This window comes from Trachemys scripta, chromosome 7, assembly GCF_013100865.1.
Source record: "Trachemys scripta elegans isolate TJP31775 chromosome 7, CAS_Tse_1.0, whole genome shotgun sequence".
NCBI classification, from domain to species: domain Eukaryota; kingdom Metazoa; phylum Chordata; order Testudines; family Emydidae; genus Trachemys; species Trachemys scripta.
The window spans coordinates 15,231,884-15,255,983 of NC_048304.1; the positions used below are offsets into that span (position 1 = coordinate 15,231,884).

The following is a 24,100-nucleotide window of genomic DNA, read 5'->3' on the forward strand; positions in this document are numbered from 1 at the left end:
AAAGGGCTGTACCAACACCTCTGTCTCTTTGTTCCCCTTTTAGGGGAATTCCGTTGCTCCTCTTCTCATTCCCTACAGCCAAGCTGGGTTGAACTGGGTCTCCTAGGGCTCAGCCATCCCACTATATGAAGGTGTTCCCATTCAAATGAGAGCCATTCAGGTTAATAATTCTCCATTGTCCCTGGTTTGGGAGAGACAGGTTACCAGCCCTGATGGGAGATTCCACGTACACTGAGGCATTCAGTGATGCAGCAAATTCATAAAACCAAACGGAATTAATAAGTCGTACATAGATTCCCCAACCTGTCACAAATGGGTTTGAGTCAAGGGAAGGACTGTCTTTCTCCAGTAAAATCACTTCAAGAAAATGCGTGGCGGAGGGGAGGAAAATCCTTCCCTTTTGTTAAACTTTTCCCGTTCAGCCTGATGTGGGACTTACTCAGATGGGGAGTCTCTTCTGGCCTTAACCAGCTGAAAGGGTTGGCGCCTCGATGGGTGTTTAAAGTAGGAGAAGATTGTGTGTCCACAGCAATTTGTTAGGGCCATAGTGAACTCAGGGAGGCGGGAGGGAAGGGTGAGGAGGTGTGAGAAATGATGGAACAAATTCCCTTTAATTTCGGTCGCAAAGGATCCATCTGTTCAAAAGTGAATTTGCCTATTTGATAATAGGATGTTAATTAGCCGGCTCCTCCTCTGGAGGAGCCTTGGGATCCGAAGTGTGGGGTGTTTTGTTTTGTTTTAAGCTTCTGGCCTTAATGCATCAATTTCACTGGGACTTTTGACTCTGGATGTTGTTCCACATGCTGTAGTTAAACTTAAAGCAGAGTGTCAACTGTGCAGTGTGGACTTAGTCCTGTGAAGTGCTGAGCAACCCTCTTTCCTGTTGAAGTCAGTGAGTTGAGGGAACTCTGCCCATTGCGGAGTCCAGCCCTGTGAAGTGTGGCTTTGCATGTGAGTTTTGCTCTGTGCATTGTGTTTGTGATAGACGCCTGGATGTGTCTGAAATCTGTAGGGCAGATTTTTAACAGTGCTCAGCAGCTCCCTTTCTTTTCGGTTGCTATCCATCCTACTGTTCTCGATAGAGGCTGGTGGAGTGCTGAGCTGTTCTGAAAAGTGCATTATTTCGGAGGGAGCCCCTTCTCCCCCCGAAATAATGTAATGTTGATGGAAGTCTGCCTCATAGGACTTAATCATGCCTCTATCTGCTTGTTGAAAATCATTGTGTAAGGAATGGGGAATTACCCAACCTTGAGGTCCTACCACTCAGAGGTTTCGAAGGACTTTGCTCTGAACAGAATCATGTGCCCCAAGCTAACACTACAGACAGATCAGCTGAGGCAATCTTCATGACATACCTACAGAAAAGTCAGAAGCTTCTTGAAAGAACTTTTATCTAACTGATGAGGAGCCAGTTGAACTGACATTGATATTAAAGATTTTAAAAGTGATAGATTTCTAGGGCATAACATACTTAGAACAGAGGACTAGGGGAAGATGTCATACTTCAGAGAAAGCATTTATAACTATGGAAAGAGAGTGCAAGGTACAGAGTCTCAGATGGATCTGGTGGGCTGCAGTTTTATTGAACTCACAAGTAATTGCAAAAGGGCATAATATTCCAGTACACAGATAATATGTAGCTTTAGATTAAAGGGGGGACCCTTCAGCCTGTTAGTGAAATGTTTAGAGGATGAGGTTTGAGGTCCTCTGAAGAAAAGGGCTGGATAAGTGGAAGGTACGCATGCATGTGTGTGTACTAGAAATGGTCTGATTCCAGTAGAATCTCTTAAGTGGAGACATAACAGAATGGAACCCAGAAGAAAGCTGTTCTTTTTTTTATAGCTAGTCAATGCGGGAGAAGACGTCCTTGTGTTCTACAACGACAGAGCATCTTTCCAGACCTTGGTCCAAATGATGAGATCGGAGCGGGACAGGATGGATGAAAACAGTCCTCTGATGTACCATATCCATTTAGTAGAACTGCTTGCTGTATGCACCGAGGGCAAAAATGTCTACACAGAAATCAAGTGCAACTCCCTCCTCCCATTAGATGACATTGTTAGAGTAGTAACTCATGAAGATTGCATACCTGAGGTGAGGTCTGATATTAAACATTGCCTTACCTGCCTGTGTAATGTATTAAAGTGAGTGGAGTGAGGTTTGTTTTTAATCACTCTGTTTTGGCCTGGAAAGAATGGCCTGTGGGTAAGCAACAAGACTATGAGCTGGGAGAAGTGTGTGTGTGTGTGTGTGTGTGTGTGTGTAAATCCTCCCCCCCCATTTTTAAAATGGGGATGGTTACTCCCCAGGAGTGTTTGAGGCTGAGCACGTTGATATATGTAAGGTACATTGCCAATCTTGAACAGAAGTGCAAATTATTAACATTATGCTGAATTGTGGCTGCAGTATTTCTGGCTTTTTCCTTTTCGTTGCAGATGTCTTGCTATTTATGGGATTGGATTTCACCAATATTTGAATGAAAACAATAGTTTCTGTAAATTCAGCTACAAATTTTTAAAGCAGTTTTAATGTGATGACCTTGCATTGACTAAAAATGCCCATTTAGTTCTTTTTTTTTTTTTTTAATTAACCATTTTGATTTCTCCATTTGTAGGTTAAAATTGCCTATATCAACTTCCTAAATCATTGCTATGTGGACACAGAAGTGGAAATGAAAGAGATTTACACCAGTAATCACATGTGGAAACTGTTTGAGAACTTCCTGGTTGACATCTGTCGGGTAAGGATTTCTATACCTATACCTAAATCTAAAAGAGCAAACGGACGTAGTTGTGGTGAGCATTAGCAGAGGTTTGGAACAATGTATCTTAAAGCACAAGTCAGGAAGCTGTTTACTGGCTCCTCTCATTTCAAATTTATATTTGGCTGCTTTTCCATTTAGGTGATTGTGGATTTTTAGTTATGTTCAATGGAACATGTTGATCTTCTTCTTCTTCTTTTTTTTTTTCCCCTTAAAATAAAACAAACAAACAAAACCCTTTGTTTCTGCATCGTATGTCTTTTTCTATTCTGCCACTGGCTTGTTCACTTTGGCCAGGTCATGTGGATCCTTCCCCAACCGTATTTGACGTAATTTAGCAGGTTTAGAGCAATTTTCCTGCACTTGGCATTTATTTTTCCAAATGGCTTTGTGCCTGGGATACCAAGTAGTTCCCCATCGGAAAACATTGCATCTCATTCCTACCTATAATACTGCATTCTTTGCTCTGAGGTATCCAATTTTTCCTCTCCTATATATACTATATGATGCACATTAAAAATGACAGTATAAGGCTTTTGGCTTTGTGTGTCCTAGCTATATGAGTAATTTTGGTTTACACAGAATACTGTGGCGGATAGTCCATTCAGAACTAATGCTCCAAATCACAGAAATTAAATGTTCATATTTATCAGTTTAAGATGTGTTCTAAAAGAAATAATTATTTTGTAGACATGTAACAACACCAGTGACCGAAAGCACGCTGACTCCATCCTGGAGAAATATGTCACAGAAATCGTGATGAGTATAGTCACCACCTTCTTCAGCTCCCCATTCTCTGATCAGAGCACCACTCTGCAGGTAGGAGACATTACAACAGGTTAAGGAAATAAGCTGCTTTATTCATGAAACCACAGCAATCCGACGGGATAAAAAGAAACAAGTCGGAGATTGGGGGGGCGGGGGGGTAAGGTAAGAGAGAGAGAATAAATATTCAAAATAGCACAGAAGTATAAACATTTCCTCCTAGTACATTACAGTTGAACACTCCCTTTCCTGTAGAAGGGACTCTGTGCTCTACTACATGTACAGAATTCTTTTCAACAGGTTCTATAGAAGCTTAATTGTAAAATGACACTAACTCGATGATATTAGTGCTCAGTGCTGTTCCTGTCTCTCCAAGTTCAGCTTTCTTAAGGGAAATGATAAACAGCATTGCTGTGGCTCTGGCGGAGTGTAGCTACGCTGCAAGTAGAGAGATGGTGGGGGGCGTTGGGGGTTGGTTCATGAAGACACCTACTGCATATACTACTAAGTATAAGATGAGACAACAGATGGAGAAAGACATAGTACAAGGGAACAATCAGATAGCATTGGTCAGATGATAGCCTGTGCTCTCAACACAACAGCACCCTAACCATTGTCTAGTATTTTGCAGGTAAGAGTTCTGAGAGGGGTGTTGAAAGGTACAATGAGGAGGTTTTGTAGGTGTTTATGGTAGAAAGCACAAAAGTGCATGTCTGAAACTTTAATAGGTGGATGATAAAAGCCGGCATCATGGGGCAATTGGATTCAAACCTTGCTTCAGACAAACTGCATTTTAAGGACACTTTGCTTTCATTTCTCTAAAACGAATCACACATTTTAAAAATGCTGCCACCTGTTTTCTTTTGTCATCCCGATTAAATCTCTGGACCTGTGTGGACTTGGGGAAAGTTGGAGCATGAGACTCAATACCTTTGTAAAGTGAAAAGGAGACGGCTGTTCTCCTCTTCCATTCCCAGGTTCTCCCAGTCTCTTCCTTACAGGACACGAGGCAAGAGTAGCATGACAACAGCACTAACAGCAGTGCCAAGACGCCTGCCAGGATAATACCTGGATTACTGCTGCAGTGACACCGTGATAGTGGAGGCAGCCTCTTAAATAATAATCATTCTTTATGAAAGTTTTAAATAGCTTTTTGGGTACGTGTGGGAGGGATGGTCAGGGGTCTGAAATGTGTCGTCAGGAGCTTGGATATGATTTTCATTGAAACCTGGTGCAAACTCAGGTAAGCAGGAAAAACAATTGTGTGTAATTGAACACAACTGGCAGCAAGTTAGGAAGCAGCTGATTTCCAACTGTGGCAATAAAGGGCATCTGGGAATTTGCCTTTTCAGCCCCTCTTCAGGGAACTTGTACTAACCATTGTGGTGTGCTAACTGGCTTGCTATAGCATGTCCCACTCCAAGGAAAGTTTATGTAAAACAGCCCGCAGTCTGACCTTGCAATCGGTAAAGAATGAAAATTCTGAGCAGTTCAATTGGTTCCCCCTTTTCCCTGAACATAAGCAGTAGCCCTCACACACTTCTGGATTAGATCAACTCTATCCACATTTCTCTCATTAGGAGGGAGCCTGCCCTCCTTGAGTCTGGAAGAAAGACCAGTTGTGGACCTGAATCTATATTAAACAATGGCCTTGCTCCTGTAATGCTTACTGAGAAAAGCAATCCTTATTCAGGAAAGGAAGTAGTCATACTGAGGATACTCATGAGTTAAAGGGCTTGAAGGATCAGTTCAGATAGGGTGAACTTGCCATCTGTGTGTATTAGGTAACTGTGGCAGCTATCTGCACTGTAAGTGGCCTGATTAGGGGCCTGAACCTTAACCTGCACAAGCACAGGATTGAGTAATCAGCTGTAAACGCTAATGTTCACTGACTAATACTGTTTGATCTGCTTCTCGTGTGACTTTGAAGTGAAAGTTGTTAGTTTAATACCAGTTTGCATGCAAATTTGTCAAAACGTATTGTGCAAAATAAAAGTAATGACTAATAATTTACGCTGTCCTGCATGGCTCTGTCCTTTGCCCTTTCTTCAGTTCCTTCTGTACCTTATCTCTGTGTGACCTCAGTGCTTGTCATGCCTGTAATTGCCCTCTCTGTGCCAGCAACTTTTGAATCTACTTCTTTACTTCAAGACTTTACGTATCTGCTAATTCATGCATCTGCAGTTCTCCTTCCAGCATCTCAAAGTCTGTCTAAACATAGCGAGACAAAGCATCTCATTTCATCCTCCCTCCTCCATCATGGGGGTGATGGTTCCAATCCTCTGGGTTGTCCTAGATGTCTCTCTCCTCAGCCCCTCACATCCACTCTGTTGCCAGATCTTCTTTCTTCCTCTGCCTCATCTTCACTATCTATCTGTTCCGTCTGTTGAAACCCTTGTCCATATCCTCGGACTCTTCCACCTTAAGTAACTTGTAGCCTCTCTTTGGCTGACCTAATTCCTGCTTTGCACCCCTCCAGCCTATGCAAATTGCTGCTGTGAAAATGATTCAAGTCTCTGATAACATGTGCACCCCTAATCCCCCCACCCCCCAAACACACACTGCTACCTCTTCACTGCCTTTACATCTGTTGCATCAAACTCAGGTTTTGTCTTCACTTTCAGTGCTCTACAGAACTCTGTGGCTTCCTACATCTGATCTCCCACCGCTACCCCTCTGAGGACCATATGCCTTGCCTTGCTTCTCCACTCTGTTCTGTGTTCTCCCCCTAATGTCTCCATGCTTTCTCCTACACTTGCACTGTGTAAACTTCAGCCCACTCCTTCCCTGATGTCCTCTCCTCCTGTGTCATGACTTACATTGTACTTCCCCTGGGGCAGGTCCCTGCCTTGTGTGGCCATGTACATAATACAAAATTAGATTAATAGATTCCAAGGCCAAAAGGGACCATTGTGATCATCTAGACTGACCTGCTGTGTAACACAGCCCATAGAACTTCCCTCCCCCTAAACCTCTTAGACCACGGGTAGGCAACCTATGGCACGCGAGGTGATTTCAGTGGCACTCACACTGCCCGGGTCCTGGCCACCGGTCTGGGGGGCTCTGCATTTTAATTTAATTTTAAATGAAGCTTCTTAAACATTTTAAAAACCTTATTTACTTTACAGACAACAATAGTTTCATTATATATTATAGACATAGAGAAAGAGATCTTCTAAAAACGTTAAAATGTATTACTGGCACGCGAAACCTTAAATCAGAGTGAATAAATGAAGATTCGGCACATCACTTCTGAAAGGTTGCGGCCCCCTGTCCTAGACTCTATCTTTTTAAAAAAAAAAAATCCAATCGTGATTAAAAAATTGCCAGTGGTGGTGAATCCACCATGCCTCTTGGTAAATTGTTCCAATGGTTAATAACTCTCACAGTTAAAATTTTTGTCTTTTTGTTCCAGTCTGAATTTCTCTAGCATCAACTTGTAGCCATCTTGCATCTTTCTCTGCGAGACTGAAGAGTCCATTATCAAATATTTGTTCCGCTTCTAGGTCCTTACAGACTAACCAAGTCACCCTTTAATCTTAGGGTAATGTACAGATTGCTTTCCAAACAAAAACTTCCCAAATAACTGCGTCTTCACTGTATTTATCTTGGCTTTCTTGCCGCCTATGGGCACTACTGACCCAAACCTTATTTTACAAAGTTTAGAGTGGTTTTGATTTATTGACCTCATTTAAGCAAGTGGAACTTAAGCTGAAGTTTTCAGACCGCTAAATCTTTAAACATGTTCTATAAGGAATGTGTGAGTGGCTAGAGTCTAGAAACATAGGTAGTTACAATGTATTTACACCAGCGTCTGCAATATTTTGACATTTGGCTGTGTTGCTGGAAAGGCTGATGGGCATTTGCTATTGTGCTACTCTAAGTAAACTCTGTTCCCCTTTGCCAACACATGGAGTTATTTCACAACTTGAGGAAAAAATATTAAGGAAAAAATATTTCCTTTTCTCTAATTCCAGCTTTTTTTTTTTTTTTTTCTTATAACAGACATCAGTCTTGACAAGACTAACAGAGGTATTTTCCAGTAGTTCCTAAAACTGTGGGCTTTGCACTGAGGTGTGGTTGACTTAAACTAAGCATTATGTACTGAATAGAAACAGACACATGGGTGTTGCCTCTAACTATAGGCAGGCTTTTTAGTGTTGAAACAAGTTCGTCAGGACAGTTTAAAAAAAAAATACTGTCAATCCACAGTTTAAAAAAAAATAAATACACTTAAAAACTGCTTACATAAAGCAAAACAGTGATTTGGTTTTGAAACTGTTTGGATGTATTTGCAGGGATAGCAGAGTACTCATGTGTGAGTATTTTGCCTCTTTGAGGTGGGGATGTTGGCTTATATATAGTGGAAAATCTTGCAAAAGGCCATATAGTTGACTTTTTTGACTCATCCATGGCAGCTGCAGCATTTATAAACGAACTGTGACCCATGTTCAGAATTACAGCTGTTCAAAACCCGTATCTGTAAATTAGAAGCCAACAAACTTCAGAAAAGGACCAGTTGATAATTATGGAGCTGAGTTGTAGCTTAGCAAGAGCAAAGCCCCATTTTCCTCTTGAGTGCCGAGCCACCCTCTGGTCAATCCCAAATGAGCAATCTCTGTATTTTAGGCTGCTGAAAACCCTCCCTCATACAAACTAAAGATTACTGCCTATTTCCTATGCTTAGTGATAATGCATTTAGTGGGACTTCATGCCCTAGGAGCCATCTAGTTGACATTTCCCTATCTGCCCTGATACTCCCTCTTCTGTTAAACGGCTGCTTGTGTAGTAGACGTGCTGCCCAGAATATAAATGTTGCCTTACAAGTGGATGTGGACTGGTAACATGCAGTCGGTCTGCAAAGAATAATGGCTGATGTAGTATTGAAGTAGCAGACAACCTAATCTCAAACATGAGATGATGTTTTTGATCTGTTTCTTTTCATGTGTTCTAGACTCGCCAGCCTGTGTTTGTACAACTGTTGCAAGGAGTGTTCAGGGTATACCACTGCAACTGGCTAATGCCAAGCCAAAAAGCGTCGGTGGAGAGCTGCATTAGGGTGCTCTCTGATGTAGGTAAGAAGTTAGATTTAACATGCACAAAATACTTCTGTCCAATATTTCACCCTTATATCCCAAAAGCAAGATGTATTCTACCTCCAGCCAATGGTAGGATGTAGCTAACTCAGAGCTAAGGCATGGAGCAAATCGAGCATTTCCTTCATAGCTAAAGTCTGTTCCGTGGTTGCACAACAAATGTTTTCAATGTAAATGTGCGGTGAAACTGTAAACTGTTTGATTAACTAGGGGCAGAAGTTCTGAAAGTACATCTTGGCATCTGAAACGATGGGTTTTTACTGACCTAAATTCACTCTGTGGTTTCTGTTGAATATGATGGTCATACTCCAATTTTAAACAATGAACTGCTGATTGGTGCTGTTAGATGGCTGCCGCGTTCCTTCCCAGAAGTTACTGCATATTGGTTGCAAGAACAGTAAGCCTTGTGGACGTAAGACATAGGGCCAAATTGTTCCATAAGATGGATGTGCACATCCTATTAACCTTAATGGGAGTTATGAAGGTGTATGTGAGGGCATGGTCTTGCTCATACATTGTGAAGTTAGGAAAAAGCTTTGAGTCTGAAAAAGGCTGTATTAAACTTAAGGTATTATGACTGCCCCAAGGGCGTCAGATTCATTACACTGTGGATTGAAAACAGCATCATATAAAATGTATTTAAAATATACAGAAAAGAGTATGAAAGAAGCACAGCTTGGGATCCCCCCTTGTTCCTTTATTGATTGCATGTAGGGGCTAAAGGAGTCCATTCTTATTACTTTTGTCTGTTGCAGCGAAAAGTCGAGCAATTGCAATACCTGTGGATTTGGACAGCCAGGTCAACAACCTCTTCCTAAAATCACACAACATAGTGCAGAAAACTGCAATGAACTGGAGAATGACTGCAAGGAATGCTGCCCGTAGAGACTCCGTGCTAGCTGCTTCCAGAGACTATCGAAACATCATTGAAAGATTGCAGGTGAATACAGAGTGCTGCATTAACAACTTACTTCTGCCATCTTAGTAGCCACATATTTGCATGTCGGCACAAAAAGGCAAACTTACTACTTCAGTTTGGGAGTTCTGAGTCAAAGTAAAAATGCCACATGTGATAACCACAGCCAAAGCTAGTGTAATGCTGTATGTAAAATCAAATGTAAACCATTTATTGAAACAGGTAATGGAACATGCACACAGGGTCGCCCAGAGGATTCAGGGGGCCTGGGGCAAAGCGGGGGCGCTGCGGTGCTTGTACTCACCCGGCGGCGGTCCGGGTCTTTGGCGGCATTTTGGTGACGGGGGGCCCTTCAGTCGCTGAAATGCCGCCGAAGACCCGGAGCGACTGAAGGGCCCCCACGCTGCCGAAATGCCGCCGAAGACCTGGGCCAGGGCTCGCGGGGCCCAGGGCCTGGGGCAAATTGCCCCACTTGTCCCTCTCTCTGGGCGACCCTGCATGCACAGCTGTATACAGTCCCTGGCACACAGTGATACAGAAACCATTCATAAACTTTATAAAATACAGTCCCCAAAGATATTGCTTGGGATTGACAAAACCTGAATGTTGTTGTTTCCTAGGATATAGTATCTGCCTTGGAAGATCGCTTACGCCCCCTAGTGCAGGCTGAATTGTCAGTGCTGGTAGACGTTCTTCATAGGCCAGAGCTGCTCTTCCCAGAGAACACAGATGCAAGGAGAAAATGTGAAAGTGGAGGCTTCATTTGCAAGTAAGTTGTTTCCTTATGCTCTATGCAAGAGTGCTTTCCTTGCAGAGCAGTCCCCTGTCTTGTGTTGTATTAAACACGACTTGTCTTCAGGAAAATAAACTCATTTGTCTTCAGGAAGGAGTTGACAACAGCTGTCCATATTGGTCAATCTGTCCTTGCAGGTGATGCTTGCAAATTCTGGAGCAGTGTATGGCCGTGGTGTACTGTAATACAAATGACTACACACATTTTTAGAGTTATTCCTTATTAGTGAGATTGGGGCCAGTTGACTCTAGTCCCAAGAGTGTGTCAACAAAACACTTGCCTTTATACCTCTTACCATTGGGGTAGTGAGTCAAAGTCGAAGTCTGTGTCATCGTATGGTTTTCAGTTGCCTTATCCAAGGGCCACGTTCTTTTTTTCTTTAATGAGGAAATAGATGCAGTATTTAGTGTCTTGTTAATGTTACTGGTTTTTCATAGTGGACCTTCAATTTTTAATTTCCCCCTCTCCTATATAATTCCTTGATCCCTATATATAGATTTATTTTTGCCTGGCTGTTCAGGTGGGAATGCTTGAGTTCCCTTCATAGCTTCACTGGTATTCATGATAACTCAGCAAGTGTTACTATTAAGGGGGTACTTGCCAGCTTACTATATACTGGTCCTTAACAAAACCACATTTTAATTAACTTCATGGTTGTAGCTTTGACCATTAAGATAAGATAGCCACAAATGCCTGTCCTAATTTTTAGAAAATTTAGTACTAAAACAAACTATGATCAATTGGTTGTTTTCAGGTTAATAAAACACACTAAACAGCTGCTGGAGGAGAATGAGGAGAAACTATGTATTAAAGTATTACAGACACTCAGGGAAATGATGACCAAAGATAGAGGCTATGGAGAGAAGGTACTTAATTTACAGTTTATCATTTTGCTTTTGTTCAACACTGTCTTTACTATTCAGAGAGAGAAAATACAGTACTAAGCCTTTAAATTTGTATTTATACCTCGGGTTAAGGATAAAACCTTTCTAGTCAACTAATTGCTTTCAAGATCATGACATTAAATTGAAAGTTAGTTAATTACTCTGGCTTCTTATTTTAGAATATCAGGTTTGTCTAATTTCTGCAATAGTTTGCATCCTGATCAGCAATGTAGAATCTGTTCCTTTTGGTTGTCATGATAGAAGATAACCATATGTTATAGCTACTTACAGGAGACTTGTCCATGCAGTCATGTGACCTGTCAATAAGAGGATTCTTTTGATAGCTATATACAAGTCAAAATTAAGCTGAGTTAGCTTCTCTCTATTGTGGTACTGAGGAATTCGAATTCTAGATTGGTTGGTATACAACCTTAATAGTTTTCCATTAAAATACTATTCCTTTTTCCCATCAAGAGGGAGTCTTTCTCTTTCTGGAGCTATAGATCTCTCCTCTGCGTCTGAATAATGTGCGTATCTCTCACACTTACACACCCAGTCCCATACTTTTACTCTTAAATAGTAAAAGATGCATATTTCAATTCGATTTAGCTGTATTGACACACTGGGATAGGTATCCCATCTTTAGAGCTCTGCTTCTATTGTCTCTTTATGAAGACATGGAAAATAAAAGATGCCAAAGCAGGGTGACAAGCGATGAAAAGATTAGAGCATGACCTTTGATGGATGAAAGGAGTTGAACAGGTACCGTACATCTTAGGGACAGCTACAAAGAGAAGAACCATTATGTTTTCCATACACAGACTCAAATGTGCTTTGAATCTAGATGGCTTTCATTTTAAATTCAGGAAAACAGCAAGCAAAGAAAGAGCAAAGATTAAAATCTGTGTGACAGAAAGTAGAGTGTCTCTAACTTGTCTCCAGCGTGAAATGCCTCGTGGTCTTGCCCTCTCGTCGACAGGTGGGACTCTTACACTTAAAAGCTGCAGTACACAAGAAACCGAATCATAGCTCTGTAGCCCACAGAAACAACTGCCCATGAGCACTTGAGAGGCAACAATTACAAAGCAGGGAAGGAAGCAATTGAGTGGTTGAACTGAGTTGTTAGAAAAGGTAATCTCTGTGAGCAGTTTGCTTAGAGTTCTTTTATGCAGATGGACAATTGAATAGTTTTACTAAGTGATACAAATGAGGCTCTCTAATTAGAAGTTAATTGCAAGCTGGGTTTGAAGTCATGACAAAGTGCTAAGTTGGTCAGTCTTAGATGATGGTAACCCATTAGTTTGAGGCAAAAATTTAGAGATTGGACAGCTTCTTTACAGACCCTTGTCTAAGGCTGTCTCTTCAGGGGAGGATGAGGAGTGCTGTTTGATGTGGGCAGTGGAAAGTAGAGAAACCATTAAGATGAGCTAGTCGAAGTTTGCCAATCTGAGGGTGATGCAGGCAGCCTCAGCCCACTCCAAGGTTAGCCGGATATGAGGCATGTCACTCCCCACTTGGCAAACAGCAGGCTTGTGAAACCCACAAGTGCAACAGTCTCGAAGATAAACCAGGCAAAGCGATGAGGATCCTTCTCCAATATCCCATGAGCATGTTGGCTATTGCCGGCCACATGTCCCTGCCGTGCACCCACGCAATACCGTAAATGAGCAGGAGACTCCCAGGAAAATACCCTGGAGGTGGGGATGGGCAATGCTACACTCCCTGTCTGATCTGGGAATGCTGCTTCCCGCTTCTCTGTGTCACAACTTCCTCCCCTGTCAGTGATCCAGCCCAACTCAGCACCTTTTGCCTAGCTCTGAGAAGTTGCTTGCTTTTAAGCCTTGCTTGCAAGCAGCAGTAATCATTCTTTTAAATAAAGTAACAAGAACTGTGTGGAATGCCCTAACTCCCTGCAAGTAGGATTGGGGTGTTGGCAACATCCTGCATGTATATGTTTTAAACCTGCTTTCCAGTCTTGACAAGCCGACAATAATTTGAGCTGAATATCACTGTAATCCACTGCTGTTTGGGAGCCTTCAACCTCTCTCTGTCTGGCTCTAGTTTATTTACTTTTTACCTGCTTTCTAGCCTCATATGGAAATCAACTAGGCAAAACCTGTAAAAGAGATGATGCTGCTCTAGCAAAGGGCTTAGATGGTCCTTTGTAGCCATGGCTCATTTCTGAGGATGCGTCTACACTGCAGACAGAGATGTGATTGCAGCTCAGATAGGCATACCTGCACTAGTTTGGAAATGGGCCACATCCACCCTGATTGAATTGGCCCTGTTAGCACTACAATGAGTAGTTTCCCCTCTGTTGATATTCACCCCTTCTTGTCAACTGTTGGGAATGGGCCACATCCACCCTGATTGAATTGGCCTCGTTAGCACTGACCCCCCACACACACACACTTGGTAAGGCAACTCCCATCTTTAATGTGCTGTATATTTATACCTGCCTATTGTATTTTCCACTCCATGCATCTGACAAAGTGGATTATAATCCACGAAAGCTTATGCCCAAATAAATTTGTTAGTCTCTAAGGTGCCACAAGGACTCCTCGTTGTTTTTTCTGATACAGACTAACACAGCTACTCCTATGAAACCTAGCTTTAATTAAGTTAGCACAGCTGAAAATAGCAGGAAAGATGTGGGAGCATGGGCTGTACAAGCCCATCTGGACCCTGAATTAGGTACCTACTTGTATTGCTAGACCATGCTGGGATTTGTGCCACGGTGTAGCCACTATTTTTAACTGTACAGCTAGCAAGGTATGCCCACCCAAGCCACAATCACATCTCTGATTAACATAAATGTTGACTTCATGACTGAGAGGTGGTATCTGCCACTACTCAAGAGCCAGCGTCTAGTGTACTTGGCATTGCAAATAAACTACTGATACCTCAGGGTTTTTACAGTTGGCTACTAAACTCTTTGGAGCATGTTCATCCCGAGTTTTTCCATTAAAACCAGCGTAAGGACATCACCAATCATGTCCAACCTAAGGAATGTAAAATGAGATTGGGTGTGGCATATCTTGAAATCAACTGAACCAACCTGGTCTTAAAAAAAAATCTGTTTCATCTATTGTATATAGTGACACTGATACAACTGGAAATTTTGCTTCAAGCAAACTTCATTTATCAGAGCTTTGCCAGGGTTTTGGTAAAATTGGAACTGCAGATATTGCCAGAGAACATAATGAAAATAATTTTAAAACACTGATACCAAATTAAATGTTGTCTCCACAAATGGCCTGTAAAGCTCTACAAAATTCTAAACATCTTCCAAGTTAAAGATAAGCAGAGATGAAACATATCAACTTCTACCATAGTTGATCAGTTACATAATACATGCAGTACGAGAATAGAATAGCCCATGAAGCAGATTTCAGTAAGGGGAAAAGCTGTCTGCCAACTAGCAGCTGCTAGTTATCGATAAACTTTGACTGTCTGGCCACAAGAAGTAGAATGATTCATTTTCTACCTGGTGACTACTCCTAACTGCATTTATTCACCACTTAAAGGCAACACGCATTTCTTTAAAAGCTATTCTGAAGTAAAAATAACCGTGTGCTACCCTTGTTAAATTTAGGGTTCTTGAAGATACTCAAGGTAGAAAGGGTTGCATCTGTTCAGGAGAACTCCTAATTTATTGTAAACCAATCTGAGAAGTGTGAGCAGTACTGTTGCAGATAAGGGCATTCAAATAATTTATACTAGAAAATATTGTGAATGCTAATAGCTGCTACTTTTCTCCTTGATACTTCTACATATTGTAAGAAATTTTAGTAACAAAGAGAGGCTGCTTAGACCGCTCTGTTTACCACTTCTACTTCCCTTTCTTAAATATGGTTAAAGACTTCATACCCCATTTTCATAAACTCTCTCTGAACTTGCTAAATCAGTAGCTCTATGTCAGGTTATGATTGAAATAAATTTAAAATGGTTATGACAAAGTTTAGGGCCCTGACTTCTGCATGCATGTACAGTTATGAGTGCCTGTTCATTTTTCCCCACTCTGTTGTAAAACTTTACCTCAGCTTTTGCTCTGTTCAAGTATGAGAAAAGTTTATTTGGCAGAGCCAAAGTTCTTTTTAGTTCCATTACGGGTAGGACTTCACATGTTATTCAGCAAAAGTCTAGTCCTCTGCCCTATCCCCAATGCTCATCCCCACTTTAACCATGTGATTTGTCATCTCCTATGGCATTTGGAGACCTCTATTCCAAATAACTTTGAATTACTATTATCTTAATCACTAGTAGGCATTTGTTTACCTCTCTTGCCACTATAATCTACTAGATCTGGTAGTTGTCTATTGTGAAATTGAGAGCTGCAGGTCAGACCTGAAGTAGAATTTAGCAAAAGAAGTGTAAGGAAAGTTTCTGTCTAGTGTCTGATCTTGTTATATTGTATACTGCATACTAGTTGAGATCAGCCAGTCTAGTAATAGACAACCAATCTGTTTTTTAGAGGCATTGCCCTCTCTATAAACATGCCTGACCTCCTCTCCCCCCACTAAAAACCAGACACACCAGCATTGTATTTCCTGTGGGCTTGTATTTTCACTCAGTCTCCCTCCCACCAAAGGGACATCTAGAGAAAATACAAGATTGTCTGGCTCCAACAGCCAAGGCCTTTGTCAAAGGCTGTACTTGACTTCTGGTTCCATCCCAGACTGCCCACAGTACTGCTGTGATTCTGTGCAACATGCAAAGGACTTGATCAGAGCCCAGATGCTGCTTCTACTAAGATGCAGTGGGAGAAATGTTGGCTGCTGGCCTATGGACTGAAGATCCAAGCTCACTACTCAATGCTTTTTCCCAGATGCTAGCCTGTTGTGCTACCGTTTGACTGTGGGAGTGGCCACAGTGTAATGCAGAATGTCTGTGATTCTTCCTCCTCCCATGCCATAAAGTAGTTGTTACAAGAGTTTTGGTTTTTCACTTCAAAGGCTGACCTTTTTATTGTGCTATGAATTAGCACGTAGAGCTGTGCACACACTCCTCCCACTCTCTTTCCCATCATTTCATAGTTATCCCATGTTACTTCCTGGATTTTCCCATGATCTGAATTTTAAAAAAATAAATAAAAAAAATCAGTTGTACATTTGTGGAATGCTTGAAACTTTACATATGGCTGAAGAGATTTCTTAGAGAGATAAGGTGGGTGAGGTATTATCTTTTATTGGACCAACTTCTGCGGGTGAGAGAGACAAGCTCTCACTCTCTCTCATCAACAGAAGTTGATCCAATAAAAGATATTACCTCACCCACCTTGTCTCTCTAATATCCTGGGACTGACACAGCTACAACTACACTCCTTAAATCTTGGCATTTGCGCAACTTTCTCAGTGATCAGTAATAGGCTGTGGTATTCCTAATGAGCTGAAAGCCATACTACGTTAGTAGTGTCAAATAGGCCCAGACTGTGACTTTCACTGAAACACCTCGCTCATACAGATGTTTTCTGCATGATGGCAGCAAGTCTATTAGGGCCAGTTGTACAAACTCTGGTACCCAGATTTTGAGACTTAACCTGGAATTCAGCTTCTCTGTCTTCTTGCTGCTATTCTCCTCAACTCTCTGTAAAGATTCTAAAATGGGTATCTTGTGTTGCTGACCACTCACACACTGGGGCCTACTATTATGCCCTAGGGTGAAGGTCTTGGTGCTTGTGTAGCCAATCTGTATGGATTGACAGTTGGTAGGTGAATAAAGCATGAGTGCATCCTGTCTGTTCAGTTCTGTGGCAGAATATTTCCAGTAGAGCAGATGTCAGCTAAGATGACCGTATCATAGAGCCTTCCTCTTGCCTTTAATGCCTCTCGTGATATTTTAGAATACCAAACTAGAGCACTGAAATGGTAAATAATATCAAAGTTCCTAATGCGGGATTTATTTGTAATTTTGCTTACTAATGTTTGCTTTCAACCTCTCTTCTTCTCTCCTTTTTTCTTTTCCAGTTGATCACCATTGATGAATTGGATAATGCTGAGGTCTTAATTGTATTTTTCTTCCATGGCAGTGTTTCCATGATGTTTGTTTTATGAGTAGCAATGTGATCTGTCATGCTGTCTTTCCAGTGTTTGAGCGTTTTGACTCCTGCACCTGTTAGTGAAGTAGCTGAGTTTAGTCTGCCATGCGTCTACATTGGTAGTTACCATAAGTAATTCTGTCTGTCGTTATCCCCAAGTATTATCCCAAATGTAGTTGTAGTTTTGGCAAGCTGCAATCATCTGGTGGTATAATAGTATGCATACTGCTTAGGATCATAGCTGAGTGCTCTTAGAATACTAGCTGCAGTGAGTACCATTAAAACATTAGCATTTATCACTCCACAGTAATTATAGTACCACTGTATTGCCTAACTTACAATTTGGAAGATAGGGTGGTTAACCTAAATATCTGGAAAGGTTAATACTAAGTTTTAATGGCACCCATTTGTACTTGATCGGAAAGAATATGAGAAGCCAATTGGAGGAGACTCTAAATGAACTGTCTGTGCTTACTAACTAATGAGTGATTGCTCATAACAATGTATTTGTATAGCACAACTGAGACAATAGAAGAGGATGGGCCCTTGCATAGGATCTGTGTGATATTCTTTCCTATAAAGAAAGTAACTTGATGACTGTTGAGTTCAGCAGGATATATAGGTGTGGTCACTGTTGCTTCCTATTCGGGTTTGGCCTGTGAATATGTGGGAAAACGTAGGGGTATATTGTGAAAGCTACCTGGTGGTAAAGCTATGCCTGGCAAAGCAGCAGCCTAAAATAGGGTGTTTACACTGAATGCAGCACGCCTACGTTAAAGGCAAAGGGCCATGTTTGAGTGAGATCTTCCAGTTGAGGTAGCTAAATGTCCAAATGCTGTCACTTTTATATGCACCAACCATCCGGTATGCCCCAAAAATGTGGGCACAAATTCAGAGACTGATTGTTTTTCTGTATATTTGTACAGTATATCTGTTGCCCAGCAAATATTTTACTTATTTAACAACTTCATTGCAAAAGTTCTTCTGCCCTTGCTTTGTTTGTTCTGTGCTGTTCCAGCCTTCGGTTTGGGGCAAAACGGATCCCTTTAAAATGCAAAACACACAGAGAAATATACCAGCTATTTTTTCAAATTAAAAAATATTCTAAACTGGCTTCCTCTGAAACATTTTCCTTTAACCCTAATCTAGCAATGATCTCAGTTATTGTTTTTTTGGAACATCCATTGTTTTGAGGAATAAATTATAATATTTTGGGAACCTGTCTGTCAAAATGGATTTGGAATCCTACCTGCCCATCTCATCATGCTCAATCTTGAACTGAGCTGTCTTTGTTTGTGTGCAGTTATATTCACTTAGTGCATATATTAATGGAAACTGTGTATGATCTATTTAGAGAATGAGGCTGATTTTCCTGTTACTCATTTCACACTATTTAAAGTCCCTTTACTTCAGTAGAGTTACTCCTCACCTTACACTAATATGAGGAGACTCAGGCACTGTATCTTTCCAGGCTTCACAGGGGAGCTTAAAATAGTTGGCGGCAGAGTTTAATGTCAAACCATGGATGTGATTTGTTTTTTCTTACTAATTAAGATTTCTCTCTAACCTAGACTGCTCCACTGGAGATGGGCTCTGTTTTTGAGAAGTTAATTTATAACACATTAACATTTCAATCAGGTGCTAGACCCTTTAGCTTTCTGTGGGGGTGCAGTTTCCCCAAATGGTATGTATAATTTATCTTGGAGAAACTTCAGACAGAACTTGAGATTGTTTAATTGCAAATTAAAGTCATAAAATGAAACTCCCTCTTTCTTTCCTCTGAGTCTCTGGCCATAATGTTCCATCTCATTCCTCAATAAATCAGTTAGAGTGTGCAGACCCAATTTAGAACTTAGTCTTCTGGCTGCAAATAAGAGCTTTATTGCTCCCTTATGGAACAATTCCATGGATGGAGCAGGTGTGTTTATAAACACACAGGAAATGAACAGTGTCTGTTTATGAAGAGAGATGCTGGCAGAGGTTAGGATTTTTTGAGAATTCTCAAAGGAAGCTGTGATGTTTCCCATCATAGTTTCTGCTGGCAACTGTAAAAGTTGGGGTCAAAGAAAACAGAACTCCTTATTTTTAGTTTCTCCAGCTGCTAAGCTCTGAACAGTCTAGTTTTTCTGAATGGCTCAAATGGTTTTTCACTCACTCCTGCCCCTCAGAGAAGACCTTCTGTTGGTGAGGTAATATTGTTATTGTATTATGACATAATTCAGAGCTAATTTCACAGTCTTTCTGGCATTCTAAGTAGCTATTGTAAGATACTTTTGGAAAAGGATAGGTTCAAAATCTTGCCTTTAATTGTTTTTTTTGGTTCGTTTTGTTTTTTTTTTTAAAAAGGGGAACGCTAAATGCCACAGTCACAACATTATTTATTACTTACACTTTCAGTAATGAGGAAACTCTAAACCAAAGACGGTGGAGTCTCTCTTAAAATCCTTTCTGTCCTGTGGAAAGGGAGTGTCTGTTACTCAGTGAACAGTGCTGGAATTCACCCTGTTGAGTAGGAAATCCCCTGCATAACAGGAAGAATTATAAAGGGCCATAATTGTGTGGTCATAACCGTTCCGGCTATGCCCAACAGTTATGACACGGACACATTGTATGTTGATTAGCCTGTCAGATTATTGTTCTGAGACTTTTGCAATATCAAGGAACTGTGGTGTGAATTAAGAACAGACTAGTGACTTTTACCCAATTTCTTTACATTGATCTGGTTCATTTGGTTTACATTCACGGATTTACTTTGAAAACTGTGGTGGAGTCACCATCTGCGAGGAGTGGAGGGTAGGAGAGTGTTGTTGTTGTTGGGTTGTTTGCGTTTTTTTTAAACTCTCCGTTAACATAGTCCTTGGTCCATAATCCATTTTGAACTAGACGTGCGAATGGAATGCTAAGGGATTTTACATAGGATATTGGCAGTTGCACAGCAGTTTATCTGGGTTCAGTGAAAAATGTTTTACTTCCAAGGGAGAGAATTCACAATGCTGCAGTGTGTTTCACAGGAAACGCGGGGTCCAGTAAATTTGTGGTAGATCCTCTTTTTTTTTTTTTAATGCGCAAGCAGTCCCACCAAAATAAGTGTACAGGTCTAGAATTAGATGCATTAGAACTTAAGACCAGTAAGTCTTACATGACACACACATCCCTGAAAACTAGAGAACGAATAACCCCAAAGTGTCATTAAGGAGCTAGTTTTGATCTACAAAGGGCTTGGGACCTGTCTGCCTGGGACCACTTCTCTTCCCTTACCTTACTACCATCATAGTGAACAGCAGAAATTTTCAAGCTCATCCCTCCTCATTTAAAGGGAACCTTCTGCCCTCTTATAAGGATCCCTTTCCTCAAGATTGCTTTCTCCATAAGGTCTAATGTAATCCGAATGTGTAGACTTTCCGGATGTGCTGTGAAGCTCACTGATTTGAGTGAGCAAAAGACTGAGGCCCAAGGTCTAAGGCCAAAAGTATAGTAATGGAGGGTTTCAAGCAGTATTGGTCAGATGATGTGTGGTTGGGTGGAAGGAAGAAGTGGTGCTGCTATGGTCAACTTTTACTTTGTGTCTCCCTATGCTCTTCTGTATGTTGAGAGTGCCCAGAGTTTTGAATGGGTGTCCATTTGGAGGGAGTTCTTATAGACCCAAAATGTAAATGAAGATTAGCAGACTGGTCTTGAAAAACTGAGGGAAAGCCTTATTTCTAAAGAGAGCTATAGTCCATGTCATTTCTTGTTTTGTTTCCCTTTTAACAAAAAAAAAAAAGTACGTGTACTGCTACTACTAGTAATAGTAATACGAGTTAGTTCACAGATGTGTTCAGAGTTTCTGTTATTGCTCTTTGGTGCCTTCTTGAAGTAGTTGTTGATCTTTGCAATCCTTTACACAGCACCAGATTGATGTCATGAGTTGAAGGTTATGACTTTCTAGGTGGACAATATACTGACAAATATGAACTTTTTAACACGGGCCTTATGCAAATGTTTCTAATAGTAAAGAAAATGGAAAACCCTGACATGAGACACAGACAAGAGTTCTCCCTAGAAGCTGCTGTGGGCATGACTCTTACCATTTACAGTACTTGCACTGTCTTGCATTGGTGTAACTCCATTGATTTAAGTGGAGTTGCTCCCAATTTGCACCAGCATGTGAAGAGAATTTGGTCTTCTGTCTACAGTTATTCATGAGGCATCAAGGAAATCTTACCTCTTGTGACAGTACTAAACCCACTGCAGTAGTTCAGTGAAAAAAGTATGAAATAGTTTGGGTTTTTTAAGCTAAATTCCTCCCCCCCCTCCCACATTGTAGACCAGGTACCATATATGATCAGAGCTGCTATGCTGAAAATGTAGGTCTGGGTGAATACTTGAATTTTGGGTTCACTGTGATTAAGGAGCATTAATGTATTGGCAAAGTGCTTTCAGAAGCTGTTTAATTTCAAACCCCTATTGCAGTCTGTCACAGGATTTTAACAGGTGCTAGAGACAAAGCAACCTGCCTAGCTATGTGAAGATAAGAGCTGCAATGAAAGTAGTGAGATAGTGGGTAAGGGATTTATAAATCCCAGAACAAATTAATATGTATGGAAAGAGAAGAGCATTAAAGAGGAGAGAACTGTTAAACTTCACCTTAAGGGGGCGATCTGATGATGCTGAATGTAACGGAGAGATGTCCTACTTTTTTCTTTTTTTTTTTTTTTCCTCCCATATTGCGGTGAACTGCTCCATTGGGCACCTGCCAACATTCAAGCAGCAGTTACATAAGAGCAGCTTTTTTTCCTGGAATTCGTGCTCGTTGCTGATGTGTGACCTTCAGCAGTAATTGCCAATAAATGTGGTGGAACTGTTTACTGTTCAGTCTGCACTGTTTCTGCCAGTGTCCGAGGCTACAGAAGCAGTTGCAGCAGCTATACAGTTGCTATTTCTTTTTACAGTAACGTTGCTCCAAAATGATTAGATCTAGTATCTTATTATTCAGGTAGGCTGTGTATTTGAAAGAGGTTCAGCAGAGTTCTGTGAATTTCTCTATCATTGATCAGTAAAGCTAATGTTTATATGTCCAAGAGTATTTGCACATAAGTTATGAACCCCTATTCAACGCGCATCCCCATCCACTCTTTCTTTGCATATAGTTAGCAAAGCAGAAAGAGACCAGATCTAACAAGCCGCTAAGCACCCGCAACTTGCCTTGACATTAACGGGTACTGAAGGCATTAAGCGGGTGAATTAAAGTAACTTCTAGTAAAATGTTGACTTCAGTTCAATAAAAAGGATTTGTTCTCTTTATGTGGTTGATAAGCAAGCTCCAGAGAAATATACCAGCAAACCCATTCAATGTGGGTGGGGGCTTTTTTTGGTTTTCGAGGTTTCAAGTAGGTGAAAAGGGAACTGAAATCCTTGATGAAAAGGGATTGGCTGCAATAATCTTTGCAGTGATGTGTATCGATGATAAGCTGTAAAACTACATTGCCACAACTGGATGAAGTTCAGAATGTGTTGTTTTCCAGATCTAAGATGGGAGATCAATTAACATGATAAATGCTAGTTAGATGCACTTTTAAAGATGAAATTATATCCCTCATAGAAAGATCTCATGCCACAATCATTGCTGTTGTGTATTTTGTACGTAAACAGCGTTTGAATTATATCTCAAGTAGAGGAAATTAAGTCTCTGGTTTCTGGTCTGTTTTTTAAGCGGGTTCATTGGAGACTCCTCAGACGTGCACATGGAACTGACCTTAGGGAGATGGAAGCTGAATTGTGGAAATCTTTGGGTATTGTGTCAGGAGTGAAAAAGGTTGTAATCCTCTGGCTAAATAGTGTTGTGAAGAAGCTGGAATAAGCCAGTATAGGCATGGGGAAGCTGAACACCAAGAAGTGTATCAGCCAGGTTACACCATCTTCTGAATGTACTGTATGATCAAAAACAATGAGGAGTCCTTGTGGCACCTTAGAGACTAACACATTTATGTGGGCATAAGCGTTCGTGGGCCAAAACCCACTTCAAAGCTTATGCCCAAATACATTTGTTAGTGTCTAAGGTGCCACGAGGACTCCTCATTGTTTTTGCTGATACAGACTAACATGGCTACCACTCTGAAACCTGGATGATCAAAGGTGACCTGAGGAGGACAAAATGGATTTGGCCTTATTTTTGCTTCTCAGTAACCAAGACAGAACATTTTTGAAACTTGTAATTTTGACTTTTTCATCAGAATGTCAAAATTCAGTGGGGGTAGAGAGAGGGGAAAGGATCAAATTTTTATTCAATATGTCTCATTTCTTTTCATAGCAAAAGCCTGAAATGTTGTTGTCTCTTTTTCACACACATACTCTCTCTCATTAAAAAAAAAAAAGATGTTTTTCACCTGTTACTTTTCTACCTTAGAAATGTCAAGAATAGCAGGTCTTCTCTCCCCTATTTTGCTGAGGGGATTCATTTCAGGACCCAGTGAAATGAATTGGAAGCTCTCTCAGTACTTTGTTTGAAAGAGTCACAAACCTTTAACAGAGATCTTTTGTTCTAGCTGTTTGCTAGACATTTGAGCTAAATAACATAGCAAAAAAGTAAAGAACTCCAAAGTTTTCAAGTCTGAAAAAAAATATTTTCTTCTGTTGTGCAATTTTTATCTTCATTTTTATCTTCAATATCAATCACTTGCTAGTTTCCCCTGGTGACTGTAGTCTTCAGGAAAAACAGAATAGGCAAATTCTCAACTTCTCATGTAAAAAATCAATTCGATAAAAACCTTAAACTTTCAGGCCTTCTGTATAAAACATAAAGGCAAAAGAGGATCAAAAACTCAAACTTTTCCCTTTTAGGTCAGCTGTGAAGTGATGTAATAAGTACA

The 24,100-nt window shown here is 40.8% G+C and overlaps 1 protein-coding gene across 3 annotated transcripts in view; it reads left to right on the top strand.

Moving 5' to 3' along the window:
- Positions 1-24,100, top strand: part of ITPR1 (inositol 1,4,5-trisphosphate receptor type 1) — a 252,648-nt gene that overhangs the window by 135,865 nt on the left and 92,683 nt on the right. For 2 of the 3 annotated variants that reach the window (XM_034777902.1, XM_034777903.1), the window contains 8 exons: positions 1,843-2,094; positions 2,615-2,740; positions 3,452-3,580; positions 8,481-8,601; positions 9,378-9,562; positions 10,159-10,307; positions 11,086-11,197; positions 17,182-17,214. In XM_034777902.1, the coding sequence (XP_034633793.1) occupies positions 1,843-2,094; positions 2,615-2,740; positions 3,452-3,580; positions 8,481-8,601; positions 9,378-9,562; positions 10,159-10,307; positions 11,086-11,197; positions 17,182-17,214 (1,107 nt within the window). The remainder of the gene's footprint in view (positions 1-1,842; positions 2,095-2,614; positions 2,741-3,451; positions 3,581-8,480; positions 8,602-9,377; positions 9,563-10,158; positions 10,308-11,085; positions 11,198-17,181; positions 17,215-24,100) is intronic. The other variant, XM_034777904.1, reaches the window with a different exon arrangement.